Below are 24,882 nucleotides of genomic sequence, written 5' to 3' on the forward strand. Positions count from 1 at the left end.
CTCCTACCTCGATCAAAAAGTCTCCAGTTCTCAGGCCAGCTTGCCATGCTACTCCCCCTTCGTCCACAGATTCCAAGTACTGCAAAGCAGGAAAGGCTGGAGTTGGGGTGAATTCTTCAATTGGTGTGTCAGCTTTAAAAATAAATACCACATTAAAAAAAAGAAAGTTATGGAGTGCTTGCAAATACCACTTGACTAAAGGCCTATTACTGGCCATTCAGATCGATGGTTAAAAAATGGTGGGTGCTAAAAGTAAGAGGACTCTGCCTCAGAGGATACCAAGGTGCTGGGAACAGAGTGCAATCTCTCTGCAACAGCAATCCACAGGTCTTCAATTCAGAGAGAAAAATACATGCTTCTTTACTGGCACAAACCAAATCAAGCTGTGTGAGGCAATAGCTGGACTCTGAGTATTCCCGGATATTCAGTATTAGTTTCAGTAGCCCTTTTGTATGCCTAGCAAAATGCTTGTAACTCTGGAAACATCCAACTAAAAACGCAGCCAGAAGAGACGTCCGGCTGAACTGGGGGATGTGGTGGGTGGGAAAGGATGAAAAAGATCAAACTCAATTTTTCTTCTAGATTTGGATGCGTATTTCAAAGAAGATCACAAAAGAAATCACTTTTTAGGAAAGGAGGCACAGCAGGCCTTGTAACAGCCCTCTCTGTCACGTACACACACAAGCGAGGACAGGAAAGTCCTTGGGTCTTTCACCTGAGGTGCCCTCACGGATACTGAGAAAATCTGGGGACAATTGCTGGGCTTACACAGAGTGAGTAACCTCTGCTCGATGCACAGCCAACTCATGCCAATAGGTTAGCTAAAAGGGAGTGCTATGGGCTTTCCTAGTAGAACTCCAAAAACGTTTATTTAGCTAAAATTAGAAAAGCTATTACAGCACGGAAAAATATACGGTAGCACTGGTTTAGGGGTGGTGGAACAGGGAGAGCAAAAATGATGTCCCAAGAATGAAGATATGGAATAATTTTCATGCTCAAGCATGGCAAGGGAGAACCCACGTAAAATGAGGGGGAGCAAGAGATGGGACATACCATCATATGTATTTTTCTAAATACAAAAGGAGCAAACCGGACCGAAAGTTAAAAAGCAAAGCATTAAATAGAATGCTTTTTTTAACTCTTAAGAATGCCGTTGTTCTAGATTTTAGTCTGCAGAAAAGTAACATGCAGTTTAACATATGAACAGCTTTTAAAATGAGCACACTACAGGCCATGCAACATACGTGCAGCTTCTGAAGATATAAAAAAAGATCATATTTTCATACTAAAACTGCACCAATGTCACCTTGCAGAAGATCCACACCTATTTTAAACAAAACATCACTCTCTTGTCTACATCTATTTGTAGATCTATTTCAATAGACTGACATTTGAAATAAAGAAGCAGGTTTTATAAGGAAAGCAGGTTTCCCATAGTTAGGTAAACTGCATAACAAAACAGATTAATGACAAAATATTACATATACCAACACAATAAAAATACAGGCAAAACTTTCTCCCCCCCAAACAATTATACAGTGCTTCTCCTATGTAAAAATGCAAACTGCTTCAGACAGAAGCCACTAAAATCAGTCTGAGTACTATAGCATAGAGAGAATCCTGTTGTCTAGCAACCAAGTGCATCAAGAATAATTCCTGCTTATATTCAGAGATGTATAAATTTCTTCATGCCAGTGCACATCACACACACACACACAGAAGCACATACCTTTTGCCCCTCTGAGCACAAATCCAAATCCTTCATTGTCTTTTTTCTGCAGGACCACTGCCTTTTCTTCTATTATGCAGTCACTGTAGAGAGAATTCCGAGGATAGCGACCATTATTACATCCCTTCATCACCACTGTAGTAGCTGCTCCTCCAGTGTGCAGGTTCATCATCATCACAGCCCGTTAATCAAATAATATTGCAGTAACCAAGCATGGGAAAATATAGAACAAATAGTAGCGAGGGGAAGACAAAGACTAAGCTTAATGATAAAAGAGAACATGACAAAGCAACTTAAAGGGAATAAAAAAGGCAGAGAGGAAAAAGAAAGAAGAAGAAATCATGCATGGTGGTTTGTGTTCTATATGAAGGACTGAATGAACATGTGATCATGTAATCTGTGGGCTAGCTAGGACTCTAAAAGGAAAAAAAGTAAGTGAACTGAATGACAGTATCATTAATAAACTCCTCAATCGTGGATGTACCAGATGCATCTTCTAGTGAAGCCAAAATGAAACCAACCAGAAGAAAAATGAGGCAGCATTTTAAATTTAAAGAGAAGAAATTATGCTTTTATATTAGCTAACTAAAAGGCACAAATATATTCTGAAAGCTATGCCTTGCATCAAAAGCCCTTTTTCAATCCTATTGAATGTTGCATGCTGCAAGAATCCCACATGATCATCTGACAGCCTACAATGCTAACAACGTGCAGCTGCCTTGGCGTCATCAAGCACAAATTTCCACAGCATCGAGAATCTGCATAATTGAAATAGTAACAAGGCATGCACAATCAGGAAAACACATTTCTAAGGAATATTTCCCATCTTCTGATAAGCAATTAATATTATAAAACAAGGAGATGGTGTAAAGGACTATTTATGTAAGCAGTATGTCCTTAAAGAGAAAGTAGCCTTAGGAATGTTACTGTCATTGGCTAAGAAAAAAGTAGATGGTAGATGAAGAAAATGCATAACATCCACGTTAAAATGGGACCTTTCATACACAGGGAATGATCTCTAAAAGCCTTAAGTTGTTTCCCTTTAAATATTAGGCTACTAAAAATATGCTCAAAGTAAAAAAAAAAAAGAAAAAGATTTTGAACGCTCTTTTAAGCATAAAACCATCACACAGCACAAGCAGCAAGACATTCTTCTGAATAAAGACAGTGTCAGGGGTTAAGTATTCGTGAATGGTAAGCACTGCAAACCAGGCTGCTAGGTTGGCTTTAAAATACCTACAAAAATATTTAGGATAGAAAGAAGTCCTGAGCAAGTTTTCTTTTCTTTTCTTAATGTTTTACTAGCCAAATATTGTTACCACTGGTCTGGTACAGAATGTAGTCACCTGAGCATTCAGTACAATAAGAGACTGGACCTGCTTCTGTGCCATTAATAATCCAGAGGGGAGGAGGAAACTAATTAAGGAAAATCTGGTGTGCCCTTTTTATTTAAAGCTCTGAACAAAGACAAGGATGATGATAACAGGGCACCAATGGACAGCCTCCAAACTCCAGATCTTTCATGTATCACAGACAGGTCTTTTTTGGTGACTTTCCAACTCTGAGGGATGCAACTTCATGTCACTGCTAAAGTGATGATGTAATTACGTCTTCCAAACTACAAAGTATTTAAACACCACTGAATGGACTAACACACGAATTCAAACTACTGCAACGGTGACTTTCTGAGCAACAGATTATCTCCATAAGTATCAACAGCTTTTGAATACTGTATCTCAACTTGCTATTATTTACTGTATAATTCAGACGTTACCTTTTCTTACAATGAACACCCCTGCTATGGAAAGGATAGAATAAGAAAATGCTTATTTCTCAAGAAAGCCAAACACAGACCTGTTCAGGAATATTGGGGGGGAATGGAATACGCAGCCCTCAGAGCCCGTACGGTAGCGCTGAAGCCCCCCATCAATCTCCTAATGTTACAGAAACCGGCTAAACCAAGCGAGTTGGCTTATTTTCTTCATGTCACCAATCATGTTTTCAAGGTGGGGCTCCATACGTATCCACTGAAGAGTCAACAGTAGAGCTGCCTCCAGCCTTTTTCTTAATATATGGTCAAATTAATAAAACCCATTTCCTTCAAGCTTCCTTGTAAACAATCAATAGCTTAATAGAAGACAGAAGGCTACTTTTGAAAACCTAATCATAGAAAGTGTTTCATTCAAAGAGAAACCTTCCTCTCCCCTACCCAAATTCCATTCTCATCTCAATACATTAACATAAAGAATTCAGAAGCCTGTTAGGTAGGTACCTCATCAAACCTTGCTCTGATTCTTTCATTTCTGTTGACGAAACCAAACAAATTCAAAACATCATTCCTTAAAAAGCTGAAGGCTGAAGTTCCAAAAGCAGTGCTTGGAAAACTCGGGATCAATTCACCTGATATACATTAGGCATCTACACCTTAAAAAAACCATCTAGGCTCCTTTCAGTCTCAGCTAAAGAAACGAATGGGTATTTTCAAGTTATGCTCACTTCATTCCAATGTAGAGGTCTACAACTGTTCAGATTAAAGGTATGAAAAGCACTGATGATCTTACTTTCATGTACAGCGCATTTGTTGCATAAACTGCAGAGTTTTGTACTTTAGTTCAGACATTGAAAGTGGGAACACTAAACTGCCAAAATTTTACAAAGTTTTGCATTACATTGCAAAGGGGAGGGGAAACGGAAGGTGAAGCACAACATGAATGTGTGGCAACAAAATGTACAAACTGATCTCTATTACTTGACAAATACAGCTTACTAATATACTGTTTCAGTCATGTACTACATAAGGAAAACTCCATCACAGCCTGTAAAGCAAAAACGTAGGTTTGAATAAACCAGATGTGTGGCCATTTCTTCTCATTTACGTGTTAGGAGAAGATGACCTGCAATAATCTTATGGCATGAGCAGTTTAAAGTTGTTTAAAGCAATCACAGAAAACAAATTCATTCTCTACACATACCCCAGTGCTGCAGAACTAAGAACTAGCAGCAGGAAAAGGATGGAAAACAAACGTGCACACACAAATGAATCAAACTTGCAACCTCCGCACCCCAGCATACTCACTTTGCATCCCCGAGAGAAGGGGGCAGAAGTGGGGTGGGGGGGGAGGATGGGGGAAAAGTTTAACCTCTGTCTGTTTTTTTAAACAAAATTTAAAACAAAAGCGATATTGCTTTTTGTTTGCTTTGCCATGACAGGGTTCTCTTATCTCAATTTCAGACTGGACCTCCTCAGGAAGACGTGCTGAAGCTCTGTTCACAGCCTACCTGGTCCTGGCAGGCAAAGCGGTGCCAAATGTAAAAGTAGGTCAAAATTTCTCACAATGAGCCGCCTTGGCAGCATTTCTTTGATCCTGAAGGTGTTGTAAACACTCAGCAACAAGAATGCATATAGGGTATAGCTACCAGTGACAAATAAAGGCGACATTACATTACAACCCCATTCAGAGGTCTGTGCTCCAGCAAGAGGAAGAGGCATTTCTTCACAGATGCTTTGAGTACAGTGTAGGGCACTACATGAGGCTGAAAAGTCTCTGCTATCTGTGATACGCCAAATTTCAATAGGTAAAATCCTTGAAGTCCATTTCTATGCTATTTCAAACTGAAATTAAACAGCATTCATTTCAGAGACAAGTTTTCAGAGTATTACTAGTTCCATATTATGGTAATAAAAGAAGTAATTTTAAAATCAATAGCTCATTACTTAAATAGGGCACATATTGCTTTGAATTTGGGCTGTGTAAGTCCAAGATTCATCGCATACAAAGTTAATGTAAAATACATCCTATCAAGTGCAGAATATTTCCACATGAAGTACAACCTTAAATATAAAATGTTCAGGAAAAAAAAAAGATTAATCTAAAACCACTTTGGCTTTATCCAAATACTTAATGTTAGAAAAGATACTTGTTCATCAGTTCCTGTAGCTTCCCTAACACTTAAGGCTCAAGAATTGTGCAGAGCTGTTAGGATTTCCATAATTGTACAGACTTACCAATGGAGACAGGGAAATAAAGAGATTTACCCGTGGTCAGACAGACACCTGAGATTTGAACTCAGTACTGTTACATGCAACATAACAACCATAATTTGTGTGGACTTTTCAGGACAGCAAGAATTTCTACTTTGCTAACAGCCCATTAAGACAATACTTGAGGAAGGAAGTAGAAATGTCAAGTCCTTCATAAAGATCTGATGAAGAAAATAAAGTTTGAAGCACAGGTTCCTGATGGAGGCAAACCCATGAAACCTAGCTTCCATTTCACAACTAGAATAACTATCTTAAAGCATGACTTACTCCAAAAGTTAAAAAAACTGAATTACAGAGATGGAAACTATCACGACCATAGAATATATTTAGGCCAGTTTGTATCACAGGTATCATTGCTGATTTCAATCTGAAAAACAGCACGTAGAGTACTAACCACTAGAAGACAATCATTATCTGGAAACAAAAATGGTTACTTGGTATATTGTCAATCTGTCCCTAAGGCAGAGAAAAACTGAATTTAAAAAGGAATTATTTTCCTGATTCTCTCCATTGTGCAAAGTAGGTCTTATAGAAGAGCTTTCACAGCTCTTGCGTAACATGCGGAACAGCAATCACTTGTTCCAGAAGTATTAGCTACACCAGTGAACATGGTTCTTTGCACAGAACTAGGAAAACACACAGATGGCTCCCTACCTAACCCACTTACAACACAAACAGAAACAGCAAGATGTAGTCAACTGTATATTCAAACTCATAGTAACCTCTCTGTAATACGTTGTTATCACGTGCAGAGATTCCCTCACGTGATGATGTCTTTCATTGCACTGCAATGCAATGCAATTTGTCTTAAGAATGTGCTTGTTTGGTAAATATATGATATATATTTGAATAATAACAGGTTATTATGCTAACGAATAATTCACAACCCAGCATTACTGCCTTAGATAGAATCTTTTCATAGCTTCTCATGATAACATCTTAAATAACCAATAATGATTTCCAGCTATTTTGGTGAAGCATGTTTTACCATTTTTCAAAATGTGTGTTTATTTTCTACATTTTGCTTTTTTCAATTACTTATCCCCACCTTCAAGCAATGCTTCCTGTAAGCACAGTATACTCTTACAGGAGATATTCAGTAAGAATACAATTGTATATTTTGTCCTGCCTTGTGTCAAAAACACGTGCATAGTGCTTACTCTGTACAACTGATCAATCCTGCTAATATAATTTCAGTCATATAAGACGAGTCTAAATGATTTTCCTTTAGAACGTATGTTTATCAGGAAGTTTATAGCAAGATGTGTTTGGGAGGAAGGCAGTAAGAAAATATTTTCAAATAGATGGTTGATAAGTACCTCAACATTATACTCAAGGAAGACACAACAGAAATGCTGTAGAACAGTTAACTTTAAATTGATAAACTCCTAATTAGGAAGCTGGAGATAGAAGTCCAAGGAGTATAATGACAGTACAATAATTAAAATATGACAGAGGAGGGAAGAACAGAATCACACAGAACAACTAAAAATTGTTGTCATCTTTTCTGCTCTTCAATATCCGAGGCCAAGAGATTCTCGCAATAGGGTATCTAAGTAAAAGCATTGTTTCCTTTCTTTGCAGTGTTTGACTCTTCCCTTTCTTCTCCTTACCCCAAAAACCATCAGAATCATTTGTAGGAGCTCACAGATGTAATTGTTTCTCATTTCTTCAGATAGGGTATTGGGGCACAGGCCTACATTTCTTCCATGGAGCTACTGTACATAAAGTGGAGTTAGGCTGAAGTTGAGCTGTCTACCAAAACAAGGTCTTCATTATTGTGATCCAGAATCCTCATACCAATACCACATTTACTGTTAAAACTGAATTAGAGGTTACATTTGGAGGTAACAAAGCTGCCCATCCATAAAAGCTAATACAGTTCTCAAAATACTCTTCATTGTCTTCAAATTAGTTACACTGGAGAATAAGTATTATTTCACCAGGCATTCACAATGACAGTGACTCCAAGTCATTTTGCTATTTCACCAAAAAAACCCTTACAAAATCAGGGCTGCATATGGACATGCAGCATGGAATAAAATGCCTAGTACTACCTATGGGTTACAGCTTCACAGATGCTCTCAAGGAAACTGCAGCATCCAACAACAGTATCTTTACTAGCACTTCCAACAGTTGGTTGTGTGTCAATGCCTTACTGGCACAGCTGGCACTCAAGCAAAAAAACAGAGAAGGAAAAAAATTCGACACCACCACCCTTGCTCTGTTCTCTCTGGCTTTATTTGTAGCAAATAACTTCAAATTCCAATAGAAAGGACATATTCTAATTTCTCCTCAGCCAAGTTGACATTTCCTCCATGGCTGAATGGCTAACTTGGCATAGTCATGTCTTCCACAGCTGTGAAAGTAAAGGAATGGGAAAAGAAGGGAGGATGCTTCCGCAATACTCCTATATGCTTCCTATATCCATATATTTTTCTTTCAGATCTCCTGTATCAGTGCTGTTTCTGCAGAGCTCAGGAAACATCACATAGAGATCTTTGATCATGAGAGAAGCAAGGCTGAATATTTCCCACTGAAATTTATTTGTTTATGAAACAGGTATATGCCAAACTGTAACATGTCATAGAAGACATTCAGATATTCCCTAATGCCTATATTGCACAGGTCTAGATTGCATTGTGAGGAAATTACAGACTACAGCAGAACCTGACAGGGCACATAACTTCTTCCACTTAAAAAGGTGTTTCATTCACACTTTTAAACAAGTAATCAAGCTGTCTACTTAGTTCTTCGCTGTTACAACAACAACAAAAAAAAAAATCAGTCATGAAGTGATTCGATAAGAATTTGGAAGTCAAAAAGATTGTGCTACTTTTTCCAGACCTGTGATTGACATAGGTGCCCAAAAGATTAACCATAATTGTAAAGAAGCAACCTATGTTAAAGAAAGTGCCATATAATTCAATAAATTTATGCTATAAAACATTACAAAGAAATACAGGTTCTAAAAGAGAAACATTAGATTTTATGACACAAGTGCAAAGAAGTTACACGATTTCTTTAAGTAGAACCACAGAAAAACTTCTCTTTATGTATGTATATCAGACCACATTCTTTTATCCAGCCTTTAATTACACTCAATAGCATATTCTTTGGTGTGCAGGAGAAGGGGGTAGTAGGCAATCTAAAGTAATACCCAAGTAAATGGCTTTGGCTAGTACTACTTTTGGTTTTTTCTGTTTGCTCCTTAAGTTGCTGAAACTGTAACCACTGAAGTAACATACTGGTATAGCAAAGCAGGAAGTCAAACAACTTCCTGGGGATAGAAATCATCCAGTAAAACCCTGATTTTATATGTCGTAGAGAAATCTCAAGATAGGATATGAAGGGGAAAAAAAGGTCAATGATAAGGTCATGATCCTGCACACACAGTAAATATATATATATATGAGATATATGTATCCATTTGTATGAATAGATGGATAACCATATATGAATATATATGGTGTATATAAATACACAATACAATTAATATGTATATAGTCTTTTTAAAGAGAAATATTATTCTGTTGCATCTGGTAGGAGAACACAAAAAAGCATGGTGGGGTGAGAAGAGTAGCAAAGGGAGATGAAAAAATGAAAAGCTTCATTCCTCTATCTTATTTTTAAAATACAAATGAAAGTAACTAAGTAGTCAATTCTAGTACGACGCAGGACAAAGAAAAACTAAACATGAAATATTCAGGCAGGTGTCCTTCTAGTATAGAACATGAGGGGTTTATAATGCAGAGTCCTTCAAACCGTTTCATACAGATGTTCCATCAGTCACATTAGTATTTTGGGCTACAGCACACTCCACTTATGCCTGATACCTAGTAGCAATTTTCAGTTGTAATTATCAAGCATTTGAGCAATTTAAGCCTGCACTGTGAAAATATTAATATTCATTGCTCATACTATGAGCCTTGAATAAACAGATTGTACAAACACATACATATGCTTAGGTAACTAGAATATTTATCCACCTTACTACTTAGGTTTGTATTTTTCTACCCCAAACCAGCTGCAGTCCCAACCCCTGCTATTGCCAGCAAAACCACACAAAAATAGGAATTTTCTCCCCAAGCATCTTAACATATAAAGTATTTACACAAAAGGAATACTAATATTAGCTATTAATAATAAAAATGCTTTTCTAGATAGGTTTTTTTAATCAATAATTTTCCAAATGTTTTTGTTAAAGGTGGTCAGTATTACCACAGGCAATCCCAGTAACAAGGACAAAAACATGTTCAAGGTTAGCAAATAGGACAAGTAACAAAGGTAGAATGAGGGAAGTAAATACAGATCTAAGATAATGGTATGAGTGTACAAAAACATAACTATATATAACAATAAAGATTTTCTTCAGCTGATGCAGCATCTGAACTAGTTCATAAAACTTGCTAATCAACTTCTACGCTTAGCTCAGAGTTGGCATACATCAGATAGGATTTTGAATTTTTTTCTTCCCGTTTTAGAGAGCGTCACTGGACCGTACGTACAACCACGCTGGCTTGGACACGTGTCGGTCCTTGGAGCCCAACACCCCGTCTCTGCCAAAGGCCAAAAGCTGAGAGGGTGTGAGAGATGGACAAGCACATTTGGTGCTTCTCCAGAGTACTCCACAAGCTCCCACCCAAGCTGTGCTACTTGCTCCTTGTCTTACTGGGAAATACGGTACACTGTATTCCCTTCTTCTTGTACAGTTTTGTCAACACACTTTGGCACATGCACACTCCATGGTGATAGAGGGGATTATAGCTGCCTGCCTCGCAATCTCTCGACTGGTGTTTCCGTAACACACTTGAGTCACACTTTCAGTATTAAAAAAAGAAAAAGAAGTGTTTTATTAACACTTTTAAAATGTATTACAAGCCCTTTAAGGTAGCAGTTTGACATCGCAGGTCTTCATAACAATTATTAAACTCCCTATGCATTTCGGTATCGTAACTTGATTTGCTCACTCAGCCATTCAGAGAGTCTAAACATACAAAAGGCTAAACATAAATAAATTATGATATAGGGAAAGCAACTGGTGATTTCATGACTGGTAATAACCATGAGTTTAAAATTAGTTTTAAGGGATCCCTCAGGGTTTCCATCACACTCTGTTCGCTACGATGAGCAGGAGGAATTATTGTCCTCCTGTCCTGCATTCCTTGGAAACTAAAAACAGCTCTAAGCACAAGAAGTCTGAGTAACCCTGACTGTTCATTTTAGTTTTACAGATGTATTTAACTTAAAACTTTACTTTGTACAGAACTGTATAGTGCTTTAATCACCAGTGTTAAAATACCTGTAAAACTTTATGACAATTTAGTATAAGGCATGTCAAAATTAAGTTTCTTGTTCTGTCTCAAAACAAGTGAGGTATTAACAATGGCATACAGGAAAGTTTTTCTGAAAGCATTTTCTCACTTCTTTCTTCTCCAAGAGCTTCAAAAGCACAGTATAGGGGGAGAAAATTATTTCTAGGATTTTACTGAAAAGAATCTAAGCGGTGTCTTCAAATAGAGTTTAATTTGCACAGATCCCTTTAAAAATCCTCGTTAATCACCATATTATTTTACAATCTCATTAACATCAAAAAGGAGGTGACATCTCTACCTTTTTTCTGAAATTTATTCTCCCCTCTCTCCATTTCTCTAATTACACTAAACGCTTGAGTTATTTTAAATTTTATTTACTGATCTGCAAAACAGCTTGAGGAATGTCCATCTTAACAGCTTTCCTGTCTAACAGTATCATAATTTTCAGCAATTTTGCCAAAGCATGGCCAGTTTAGCCCACAACTTCAGATGCAGTGAAAAATCACTGACTTTACCGATACCAGCTAATGAAAAGAGAGAGAGAACTCTGCTTTATTTAAATTGTCAGTTACTGTTCTTCATTAAGTCAATGTTGAACTGTAATCTCTCCTTATTGCCCCCTTTCCTTTGACATTCAGCTATAGCTCGCTGGTTGTGTTGATGCGTAATTTCTAGAAATACGAAGCTTTTATTTTGTAAGTACTGGGGACAGGGTAGAAATTTTTGGTTTATCATTTCAACTCAAGTGAGTGACTAACTTAAGACACATAGAATTTAATTTTAAGTGTATTTCAGAATTTATGATATTTGAGATGTTTACAGCAGAGGTATAATCCACCTCTGCTCTAGTTACAACTGTTCTACAAATTTGACAGTGCTTCACTATCTGTCTTTGGAAATGCTAGTTTAAAGGATCTCACAATCTACTCAGTATTAGCCTTAATTTTCAATTGCAGCATTAAACTCTTAATTCTGAGACCTGTTATCTGTAGCCAAAAAAGATTTTTTTAATTTAAAAAAATAGAGAGATTAGAAGACACATGGGTAATGGTCTTTTTTCTAAATATGCAATTACCACTATTTCCTATTGCACGTATTTAACTTAACACTCGCTATTCTTCTGTTTGGAATTTTGCCATGAAATCAGTTTTAGTGAAATACTTATCTGTTAAAGTAAATCTTTATTTTTATATATTTATATATTATTTATATATTTTAGTCTAAATTAAGCATTCATTGGGCATTATTTTGCCAGAATATGGGATGAAATTTTATATAAGAGAGAGCAGGCACCCCCAGCAGTATCACCAGCTATTCAACTGGCACATCTGCCAATCTTTCAAACCTAGCATCCCCACCTGCATGCCACAAGCTCTGAGGACAGAGCTGGCATCTGTCTCTTGGCTCAACGAAAGAGTAATCGTTTCAAAAGACATGGATAAAGACTCACTCTATCCACCAGGTTCTTGGCATTTATCAATACAAGATATGGGTTTAAGTTGAAGCAGTCTAACACACATGAGACTCAAGCCCAGATTTTCTTTATTCCAGGTAAACACCCTGACACCAGCTCTTGCCTGCTCTTTAGCAGGTCTCTCTTGTAGGGTTTGACCCCATTCAGTTGATAAAGGAATATAACTCCAGCATATTTATTTTGTCCAAAGATGAAACAAGACATGCTCCTCCCATCAATCTTATGTTTTGCACAATGGAAGGAACCAGCTTTACTTAGAGCATGAATGTCAACCCCTTTCCTGACTTCTCGATAGTTTCTTCTTTTAAAAGGAAAAAAAGACATGTTGGCTGCCAGTCATCCTTAGAATTTGCCTTGTAGATCAAATTCTGCAAATGCAACAAATATTTGTTAAAATCTGGCTGGAAAGAGGAAAAAAAAAAGTGGTTTAAATCATTGCTCTCACTGGAGGAAAGCCCACAGAGAGAGCTCCACAGTTATTTGTTCCTTTTGGCCTGCCAAAACTTAAAAATGCATCACTTACAATCAGAGGCACCATATGTCGGCTTTTGCTCATCTAGTGATTAGGTGAGAGGAAGGCAGCCAAAGGTGTAGTGTGGCAGGGAATTAAAGGTCACACAGAGGAAGCTAAGTCATCACAGTGGAGGCTAGGAGACAGCAATGTAAAACACTAATTGTTAGAAACTTATTCATTCTCCTTTTCCCCAAAAAACAAACATTTTAATCTCCTGTTTTCCTCTGCTCTATCCTTGCATCTAATTATGTGGCTCCTGTTTCTAACTAACCTGGTATCACACCCGCACTATCTTTTCTTGCTGTCCTCACCTTCTGTCATTTCCACTCCTTTTTCCTACAATTTTTTTTTTAATTTTCTCTATTCTAATTTAGAAAACTTGATTCCTTCCCATGCACAGGACACAGGCTGCCGCTTTCAATTCTGACATTTAAATCCACCCTGTCCTCCAGCACCCAGTTGGAGGAGTTACAGAGAAAATACTGTTGAGCTTGAGAGTATCAGTTGCTGTGCAGGAAATGGCACATCCACCAAATCATGGCCCTTGCAATCAGGATCTTTTGTACCCGTTCTTACACAGTTAGGCTTTCACTAGCACTGGAGATGGATCCTTAAAGTTTTTCAGAAAGAGCATTTTAATTTTAAATGTGGGAAGGGCTATATATTTTTTTAAACTTTGGTCTTGGAAACTGTTGGTCTGTTTTTGCTGACACTTTACCTCTAAAAATTTAGGCAAACATTTAGTGCAGAACATGTCTGACAAATTTTAGTCATTAGCTGCAAAACCATTAGTTGCTAAAAGCAGGATCTTACTCGTGTTTTAAACAAACTTCACTATTAAGGCAGCAAACAATTTAAAAATGCACTTACAAGTTCATGGAACTCAAATCACTCGTCGTATAGTTCTGTATCTTACTGTAATTGTGCTAGACTTTAATATTGCATCTTCATACAATTATACTACAGATTTCAACAAAGAGATACTACAGTTTGGTACACACACACACAAACTCTTTTTACCTCCTATTTTATCAATTTAAATATTTTCTGCAGTCACCAACATAAAAAGCTCAGTCGTGGCAGCACACAACAGCAGGGAAGGCAAAGTGCAAAATTGTTTATTAGCAAGTAAGATAATTTTCATTAAAGTGGAATAACTGCGCATGAAAAATTTCACATTTTACATCTCCACCTGTTCCACAAAATCTACAATGACTTAATTATTGCTTAAACATATATGTAATTTTCCAAATTGTATTGAATTATATTCTTCAAATTAATGAGGCACAAGGTATTAAAAATGAGCTACCCTCGTCTTTCTGCCTCACACATTAAGAGCAGCTCAGCGCTATCAGACTATTCTACTCACAGTAAATAAATTATTTCAGAAAAGGCATCAGGTAAGCCCAACAAAATAACTTTAGAATTAAAGTAACAACACATGCACACAAAACATTTTACACACTTTGTTTTCCGTAATTTGCTCGATGATGATTGCTCTCCGTGCCTAAAAGAACCAAGAGTATCACATACACAGAGATCTTAAATCATTAAAATCTCAATAAGCATTAAGATGTAGCCACATCACTATATCATATGGTTATATCTATATATTTATTTTATATAAATTATATTATAATATGCATTACAACTATCACCATACTCAGATATTTTTGCTACCATATCCCGGTCAAAAACCGAGCATATAAAAAGATATGTAAAAATTTTTTTTACATATAAAAATATTTTTTACATTAAAAATATGTTAAAAAGTTAAAATACTACTGTTTTTACTTCTTTTCACCAGAGAAAAGACAACCAAGAAGTATGTTTAAAACCTACACCTGCAGCTAAGAAGAACTGTAAATCACTTTCAACTTCCTATCAATGTACCGATCCCAGCATAAAGTAACAGAAATCACAAATTAATTTTTAAGAATGAACAGTATCCGTTTTATTAACCTTACTCCAGTTCCTGCACATAATCAACTGAACAGTACAAACTTCACCGAAAACACGACTACCGTGGAACTGGTACCATCCAATAGAAAACCAAAAAAGTCAGTTGTGCCAATGTCGAAAGACCTTTTCTCCATGTAATGACACTTCTCTCAGAGCCCCCCTCACTGTTCTGCAGGCCTAGGGAGAACCAATATGAAGATGTGGCAAGCAGGATCTAAAAAATAACAACGGCTCTTACACATTCTCTCAATTTGTGTAAGAACCATTTGCCAGGATTTAACAGACTGCTGCTGACAGCTGCACGCAAGCAGCAGCACTCAGCAAGTCCATACGCTGGATCGACCGCGACACGAAACGGGACCGCCGCTGCGCCATACCCAGGACCAGGTCCCTTCGCTCCCTGTCCCTTAGCGTTACACACCTCGGGACTTGCAGTGACCAGAATTCTTCATAAGTTTTCTATCTATTTAAAATATATGTCTAAAATGATGATTAATAGCATTTTTCCAGAAGGAAGACAATCTATTTATGTAAAATATCCACATGAAACCAGATACCAAACTAGGTGAAAGTATATCTGCATCAAACTGAGAGCTTCCGCTAAAAAAAGTGTAATTACCACGGAACACACCTAATGCTTAAGCTATTAAGACAGCACCATTTACATCACAGCTTTGGGACAAATACCTTGAGGTATTCAAGGGGTAGATTCTGTGGGTTAAAAAATAAAACAATAAACAGCACTATACAGCATGCTGAATTACAGGGGTAGACAGCTTCAGCTGTGCCAAAGAGTCTCTCTGAGCTGTCTAGGATTAAAGCTTATACTGCTCTATCTGACAGTGCAGATGACAACATCAGCAGAGAATTGCTGGGATATACAGCTGAGAAGAATCTCTCATTTTTGTTACGTGTTTGTATGTAAATTGGCTTTTGAGCAGTTGCTTCTGTCAGCTTCAATGCTCATGAGACACGGATGCTGCCACCTGACTCCATGTAGGGACATTAGGGCTAATGAATTAAGCTTTTAATTAAGATTTCCTACCCATACCTCCAAGACTACACAATCCAATTTTCCTCTTTTTCTTCATCCAGAAAAACAGAACTAAAAGCCCAAGGCAAATCCATTTGGTCCCATCATTAACTTTTTGACAACAAGCCTTTGAAAAAGGTTATTTATTATGACATCCTCTCCTGTGAGCTTCTTAATACTGCTGTAGCCATAGGATGTCAAGAAAAGGCACCAAGAAAACTTCTCCCATGTAGTGATTATGACCAGTTAAAGGGGTTAGAAAAAAACAAAATAAAACGTGAAAGTCAATTACACTGTGAAGAAAGGGAAGACATGTAGAGGCAGGAAACCTTAGATTTATATCGCTTACTTCATAATTGCATTGAAGTTGGCATTCAATTATACTATTGACTTTTGCTTTTTCACTATTCTCTTGGGGGTGGGAGGGAGATGATGCAACTAATGCAGTAGTAAAAGTTTCCAATGTTGTGCTTTAAACTTTCCAAATCCATGAAGGCAACTGGATCATGTTTTCCACCAAATCAAGTTTATAATCTTTACATTGTACCAAAATTGCTCATATTATTTATGTCTCCAGAGCATGAAAACTAGACTACCACTTTATCATCAGTCACATCACATTAAAAAGCTGCTAACATTTTACATTTGAAATTAAACAACTCATTAATTTCACATATTTTAATTTGATTACTTAATTTTGTCTTCTCTGATTTTCCTGACTGAACAGTTCACAGTTCTATGTTTACAGAATTAATAAATACTTCAGTTAAAAAGCAGATAAAAAAAATTATTTCTAAAGGTTTACCATATTTTTATTTTTTAAAAAACAAAGATTTTTTTTAAATTCCAACATCTATTCTATGCCTTAGCAATAATTTGTTATTAAACTGAAATTTGACCTTGATGAAAGAGGACTCCATGAAATAACTGATTTAAGACCTACAAATAATTTTGTTTGACTTAAAGGTAGTCCTGAACTTTAACTAGACTTCTGAAGAATATTTATAATACTTTGGAAGCTTTTGCTTTGCTGGTCACAGTAGTGCCCATCCAGCCTAGACAAGACAGACCCAAATTAACATTTTTCCTAATGAACTCAATGCGATCTGTCCCCTCCTCAGGTCTCAAAAACAATGCCCCGTGATTATCTTGACCACTGCTGACCACAAATACAGGGAAGACACAAAACCTTGCAACTTTGTCGGTGTATCTGGTCTTTAGGACAAAGAGTAATGGTTTTAAACTAAAAGAGAGTAGATTCAGAATAGATATAAGGAAGAAATGTTTTATGATGAGAGTGGTGAAACACTGGGGCACAGGCTGGCCAGAGAGGTCGTAGATGCCCCATCCCCGGAGACATGCCAGGTCAGGTTGGACGGGGCTCTCAGCAACCTGCTCTAGTGGAAGATGTCCCTGCTCACTGCAGGGGGGTTGGACTAGATGGCCTTTAAAGACGGCCCTTACAACCCAACCCATTCTATGATTTTTCCACGCCTGCTTTCTGCTCCTCTCTGTGGCTCTAAGGCATGTCAAGCAAGTACAGCCTTGGGCCATGGCATTTCCTAGGGTCTTGCAAGAAAGCCTATCCTTCCTTTCAACATTTGTCCATCTGCATCAGATTAAAGGAAAATGATTTAAAGTAATTAGTTCTTAAAAGTTTTTAATAAAATAGTAAAGGAATCCATGTAAAGGAATGTCAGCAGTAGCAGCATGTGACAGCTGCAAGAGACAACATCATTTTTGCATAACAGAATTAATGTATCCCATCAGCATTTAAAGCAGATAATACATGAGACCTGGTAGTTTCAAATATTATATTTGTATGATATTTAATGACTATTTGTACTGGCAAATAAATCTCACAGCCTTTCTACATATTGGTAAGTATAGTACCCATTTTCCTGAAATATTAATATACGGATAACTGATCTCTTATGCAAAGCTGAAATAGGATTTAATGAGCCTCCATTACGCAAGCTGCACATTTTCCTAAAGATGAAAAATGCCATGTACAATGTATTTTCCTGCATGTGAATACGCCCATTAATATAGATTTCTGAACAGAGTGTTCCTACTCAGCAATTTTTGCCCTTTGAGAGGGGGAAGGAAAAAGAGAAGGGAGCAGACACTTCCCCTCACTCCCCCACATCATCTCCAGAAAGGAACTGGATTGTCTTTGTTAATGCTTTGGTTTCAAAGCTCTTCTGAGTACATAGGCACAATTGCCTTCTGACAAATGTTTAATAAAACTTCGCTGCAAGCAGTTAAATCTGTTTTACTATATTTTTCCCCTACTTTGATAGGAAATGACAACAGAGAAAGTAATCAAAGCAGTAAAAATTTGGAAATATTGAGAATTGCTATTAGTTTGACATCTTGTTTGCCTCTCTCAAGTTTCCCTCTCTGAAGAAGCCCATGCTAGGAATTCAATCTGTACATACTAACAAGACATACTAATCTCCAGCCAGATTCTTAAATGTGAATTCTTTTTCTTTAGCAGCAATACGTAAGCACCAATAAAATTACCACTTAGATGTACAAAAGCTGATTTGCAGCCTCAGTCAAGTATCTAAAATGCAACTTTGTGTGCTATTGAAGTTTTGAGACAGCAAGTCCTAGAATTATTTTGTTTAGGAAAAAAGTATCAGAAGAGAGTTCCACTATAGGTCATGTTTGTAAAGGATGAAAAAGGAAATTTACCTTTCATCATCATCTATGTTCTCTGTAAACACGTCATTACAGTAAGTTATTTTATGTGCCTCAGAGAAACGAGTTTTTTTCTTTTCCAGCAACTAAATAGGTTTGGAAACTCAGACACCAAAAAGATTTTTTTTTTGTTTTCCTAGTGTTATTTTACAAAAATTCTAAAATTACTTTTCTCTACTTACAGGTGTGTTAAGCAAGGGTACCTTTCCACTGTATTTCTTGGAATTTCCCATTAATTCTACCCTCTCCAACCTTTCCTTTGTGGACATTCCTTCTCAATTTGCACTATTACTTTTCAAAGTTTCAGATTCTCTGTGGAAACTATCTTGAGTTTTCTTCAAAACTTTGCTTTACTCAGAAGCTGCCAGGAGGACTCTGTTGCCTTCCCTCTTACTGCTCAGTCAATTAATAGATAGCAATGCCAGAATCGGGAACAATTGCAGACATACTTCATGCCTAATTTCGCACTAATAAGGCTATACAAAATGTATCATTTTATCTGATAAACTCTCCTGCTCAGCTGTAGTCTTGAATCAGGTAATGTGAAATTTTTGAGAGCTTTGCCTTTGCACTGCACAAGCCCAATACCTTAAGAGGAAAAAAAAAACCCCACCAATCAAAAAATAAACCAACAACCTCCCCTGCCTCCCACCAAACACCTCACAGACTTTCCAGGACTTTCCAAAAGCAGAGAGTATAATCCATTCATGCCCAACGGCTCATTGGTTAGAAGACATACTTGAACACCGAGGTTTGAGCCGCTGGTCTGAATATGGCTTTTGGCCTCCTGCTTTCAAAAGAACCTCTGTAAAGAATAGGGCACTGCTTACTTCAGAAAGGCAGATGGCATTGCTCCCTCCCAATAACGGACCTGAATTTTCTTGGGAAAAGGACAAGAAAAAATCCAAATGCTTTAGAATCAATTGCTCACCCACCTCCAAAGGAGGAAAAAAAAAAAAAAAAAAAGGGGGTTTTGATAGAAATGACATTTTCCAATGAAAAAAATATTTTGTTACAAAGTAGGAGTAGGTTTCCAAGTGAGGCTATTCGGTATCTCTGAGGCAACATGCTGTGGCCACAGCTTTTAGTTTTACAGAAACAATCCTATCCATTAACACTGAAATACAGAGACAAGGCTATGAATTTTATAGAATGATGATCACTCAAAGAATATTGCAAACCGCCAACTCTGCTCACTGGAAATGTAACTAGCAACCAGTTAGCTTGCTCTGCAGAACAGTTACGTTTTTCATAGTACAGACTAACAGCTTCTCTTGACGACTTTATCATTATTAGACTACCCGGTCAATCACATTGTTGTCCAGCAGTGCAAAGCTTTGGTAACTTGGCTGATCGTGGCACGGGAATACGCAAGACGCTGAAATGGGGTTTCTCTATTACTAAGTCACAGCAGCAAGAGTTGGTGCCCTACAGCACACCGTACACAGTCACAGGAAGATCAGAGCCTCCAAGATGGGATGATTGTAGCCAATCCCTAAGCCTGGGCTTCCCACAGTATGACCAAACCTTCCCTCTTCATCCAACATTGCAACATTCTTTCAAATCACAGCTCAAGGGACTACAGATTTACATATTTTTCAAATTGTATAGGCTGTATGGAGCAGAAAACCAGCAGGACCCCGGCCCTTCAGAGCTCCGCACACTGACCGTCAGGAACACAAAAAGACATCTTAGTTATCCAAACGACTTCAGCGGCCTTGAACTCCATCCTCTCACAAATTGTTTATCTGGCATAGAAACTATGCATGACCCTCAGAACAAGGATTAAGATCACATAAATAAAAACAACAGTTGCCACATTTTCTTTCCTTTTTAAAAAAATTGCATGCTGCATGAAATTCTGCCATCATTACTGTACACGTTTCAGAATTCTTTTCCTAGAAAAAAGGTGTTTTTCTTGAAAACTAAAAAAAAAACAAGCTGTAATTAAACAGTCAGGAGAAAAGCGTAACAATTCCAGTATGCCACCACAATTTTCTCAAGAAGACACCAACAGCTAACCGAGGTTCTGCGCTTTAAAAATCATTCTTTCTACCAGACATTGGGTGTATGTCCAATGTATATGCATGTGGGAGAAGAACCTGCTTGAAAATTGTGAATACTCAGCAAAAACTGCAAATAAAGAATAAATTTTCTAACTTTTCAATTTCTTATTTCTAGCAGCCTAATTTCTACTTAGGATCTAAAATACCATTCAGAACAACAAATCACAAAATTTTATTTTGGTTTTCCTGTCAGCAAGTATGATTCTATGAACAGATACAGAAGGCCTGATCTTGTGAAGTATCCAGCAACTTAAGTGGTCCTTGACTGTAGAAGCAGCTGGTACATACTGCTTCTGTGAAATGCTGATCTCTCACCACTCATGAAAACAAAACAGTGACACTCACTACTTCATTACTCAATACTTTTGTAGACCCATCCCATATGAAAAAAGTAAGCTGTGATAAAAAATAGTTTAGATGTAGAATGATATCAGGAAGTTCTGTTAGTAATTTGCTTCCTTCTTCCCCTTAAAAGTCTAAGTAACAATTAAATAAAACCCAGAAAGGTTTTGTAAACAGATTGAAATCAAAAAGAAAAATTCTTACCTTGAAGCATCAAAGCTGTCATAGGATCCAACTGTGTAGTGTCTAAACAGTTTCTTTGTTCTATCTGTTCGCGTTTCTGCACAAAGAAAAGAGAACTTTTAATAATACTCCTGTATTTCTTAATCAAGTTGTGGTTTAATTTGCAATTTCAAAGCAGATATTCAGCTATATATCAATAAAAGAAAACTTACAGTACTTCATAGAATCATAGAATCACAGAAGGGACCTCGGAAGGTATCTGGTCCAACGCCCTGTTCAAACTGGGCCACCTACAGCCAGTTGCCCAGGGCCGTGTCCAGACGGCTTTGAAGTATCTCGAAGGAGGGAGACTCCACAACCTCCCTGGGCAACCTATTCCACTGCTCAGTCACCCTCACAGTAAAAAAAAGTTTCCTTATGTTCCCTTACAGTGAATTAACACGGTTTCAAGGCATTTTGAAAAAAAAAATTGACTTTGGAGTTGAGACATTCTTTTGTCATGTCATACACATCAAGTGAATAAGGAGAACTTCTTGTAGATCATGTATCATATCTTCACAAGTTTTAAAAGTTCCACCCACATTCTCAGTGGCAAAACCTTTCAAGTCCAATCTTTGGTTCTTTTATAGCTTGGACTAAGAGGCAAAATACCAGAAGAAAAAATGAAGAAAAAGCAGCAACACATTTCAAAAAGGTTGGAAAAATAGCCAAATGAATGCAAAACGGTACTCTTTGTTTAAACACACAAAACTAGTTATTGCTATAATTTTGTTAGACATATGGAGAATGGGGTAGGGGGAAAAGTGACTGCCCACATTTATCACCATCAATCAAATCTCACAGGAAATAGTGCTATGAAACTTGTAATACCATTATATAGCAAGAGCAAACAACCCAAACAACTGGGAGATATGCGGTGATGCAAAACACCCCAAAGAAAGCCAGTATTTGGGAAACATGAAGAACAAAGGAATAAAATACAACAATATACCTACTAACAAAGGGATTTAAAACCTCAAATACATTAGAATTTTACATTTGTGCCTTTTCTTAAGAAAGAAACCTCCATTGCACTGAAGCAGCTCCCACATCTAGCAGTTGCAGCATTACATCAACCTATAGGACTATGAACTTTATGTTCACAAGTATTTCTACAATTCACCAACATTAATCCTGGTTTAGTCTGGGTATAGCAGTTAAAGTACTTAGTTTAGAACTGTACCTATAGAACAACAGAGCTAAACATCTCTCCTCCTCTAGGATTGGAATCTCTCATTTGTTGTTTTCAGTGAGTACCTACAGGAGAATTAATAAATCAAGCATGTGGGAAAGATGCAGAAGCTAATCTGGTATTTGTTTACTTCAGTTTGCACAGCAAAGAACATAATCTAAAAGGCTTTCACTGAAAGGCTATCACTATGTGTGTACATATACATAAATATGTATAAAAATCACACTTCTGAGGAAGGACAAAAGGACTGTAGAGGAGATAAGTAATTCATTGTCACATTCTTCTTCAGAATGACAGGAAAACACACACAGGCTTACTTCCAGAGGCATTCAAATTAAGTAAAACTAACAAAAAATAGAGTAAGGAACCTTCTTTAGGAGTTCTATGTATTACAATAATTGTTCAAATGAATAAATTTTTCGAGTCTTACTCAGCCCCTACCACAATAATATTTTAGTGTATTCATTTTTTTCTCAGATGCGTATCTTTAGTGCAGCCCCTTTTTATATGGCAGCTTCATTTAAGAGAAGATACTTACGCAGAAAGTGCAGGTTCTGAAACAGGAAAAAGTCTTGCCTAAATACAGCTTGGTCCTCAAATGCAATCACATTAAGTTAGGCTAACAGACATCAAAAATCAAATCGAGAAGTTTCTGGTTTAGCTTGTGACCATGAAATTCTCATCTGCATGGCTGAGGAACTTTTCACTGAAGTACAGCCTGACTCCATCCAAACAGAGTTTATTAGTTTTCGAAGCTAGACATAGCCCTCAAGGTACACCATCTCTATGTCACAACTTTTAAGGATGTTAAAAAATACTGTGAGAGGTAGTGCTGTTGATGACCAAGTACTAGTGTGCAGAAAGAAAAAAATACATCAGTGCAGGATGACAGGCTTTAAACACGGCCAAGGAGCACGTCACAGAAGAAAGTAATGGGAGGCAGACTTTGCGAAGAAGGGTTGACAAAATGCATCTTTCCTTGCTTTAACCAGCACAGCTGACACGTAACTGGATCATGCCCCCAGATGGAGACAGAAATACAAACACACACATAAAACAGAGGAATTGTGGCTGAAAAATATACATGCAGGTTGCAGCTGGCTAAAAGAGTGAGCAAGTTATTTCTTCATAGCAGTGCACCTATTTGCAAGATACAAGAAAAGCAGTACTAAGAAAAAACGGAAATATATACATTCACATAAAGTTTGTGGAGGCTAGCCAGCCTCCTTCCTACAAAACGGCAAAAGAGGGAGAAAATCTCTATTATAATATGAATCTTACTTGATAGCTTTGTATAGGTTTATTTTGTCCCTTTGTCATTCACCTACAACCTGTATTTTCTGCCAAAGAGGCCTTACCCTTTACCCCAGGCTCCTGCTCCTACCGCACTTACCCCCCTGCCTTTCTGGAACACCCAAAAAGAACACAACCTGCTCCGGGACCCACCTAGCACCTGCCTAGCCACAAGCACAGCTCAGCCAGCCAGCACGTTAGCTGCAGGGCTGAAGGACAACACACTGCCTCCCACGGAACAGGGGCTGTACGTGTAGTGAGCAGCAATGGTACCCAAGGCTACACAACAGCTGCTCAAAGAAATCTGGCTTTGAAGTAGCTCGATGTATGACTGTAGCTCTTAATGTGCTGTAAGAGGTTCAGTGAATTTTATGGGTCATGCTTCTGTTGCTAAGTTTACAAGTTTAGCTTCAAAATTCAGTGCCCTGCTGTGATGTGGAATAAAGTGGCCTGCATGAATTGCAGTCCATTCTTTTTCACACCGTCCTAAAAATAAGATTAGTATCAAGAGACATAATCAGAAGACAGACAGAAAAACATACCCTGGATTCCACTTAGAGTTTACCACCAGCCTGTTTTCAGAAGTCACTTACAAATAATTAAAAGAACAACATATGATGAAGAATACTTTGAAAATCTTAAAGGCACTGCTGGAGCCTGAAGGAGCCAGATGTTTCTTCTGCAGAAACTGTTTTCTATAGCATGATATTTCAGTGCTATTAACAAATACAAAGTGGGTGGGAGGAACAGGAGGGCGCAGTAAGACAGATAGCTTTGTTCAGCTACTTAGTATTGCAAAGCCAGCATTCTTCAGCTGCGGCTTGTATCTGCTCCCTGTCTCTCCCACCCCTCTACTTTCCCCCACTTCTTTGTGTGCAGTCATATTCACAGGGATTTTTTGGGAAACCATTAGCCTTACAAATCCCTGAACTCAAGGCTAAGTGGTATGTTTCCTGGGTTGCTGTGTAGGTTCTTTAATAACCCTCTTTCCC

At 37.6% G+C, this 24,882-nt stretch overlaps 1 protein-coding gene across 1 annotated transcript in view; it reads right to left on the reverse strand.

Annotated features, from left to right (window-relative positions):
• Positions 1-24,882, reverse strand: part of SHANK2 (SH3 and multiple ankyrin repeat domains 2) — a gene marked incomplete at its 3' end in the record, with an annotated part of 214,944 nt that overhangs the window by 125,850 nt on the left and 64,212 nt on the right. Inside the window, exons 5-7 of the mRNA XM_010283974.1 lie at positions 21,388-21,463; positions 1,730-1,812; positions 8-132 (exon numbers count right to left, since the gene is read on the reverse strand). Of these exons, the coding sequence (XP_010282276.1) occupies positions 8-132; positions 1,730-1,812; positions 21,388-21,463 (284 nt within the window). The remainder of the gene's footprint in view (positions 1-7; positions 133-1,729; positions 1,813-21,387; positions 21,464-24,882) is intronic.

This window comes from Phaethon lepturus, unplaced genomic scaffold (genome assembly GCF_000687285.1).
Source record: "Phaethon lepturus isolate BGI_N335 unplaced genomic scaffold, ASM68728v1 scaffold4273, whole genome shotgun sequence".
In the NCBI taxonomy this organism is placed as follows: domain Eukaryota; kingdom Metazoa; phylum Chordata; class Aves; order Phaethontiformes; family Phaethontidae; genus Phaethon; species Phaethon lepturus.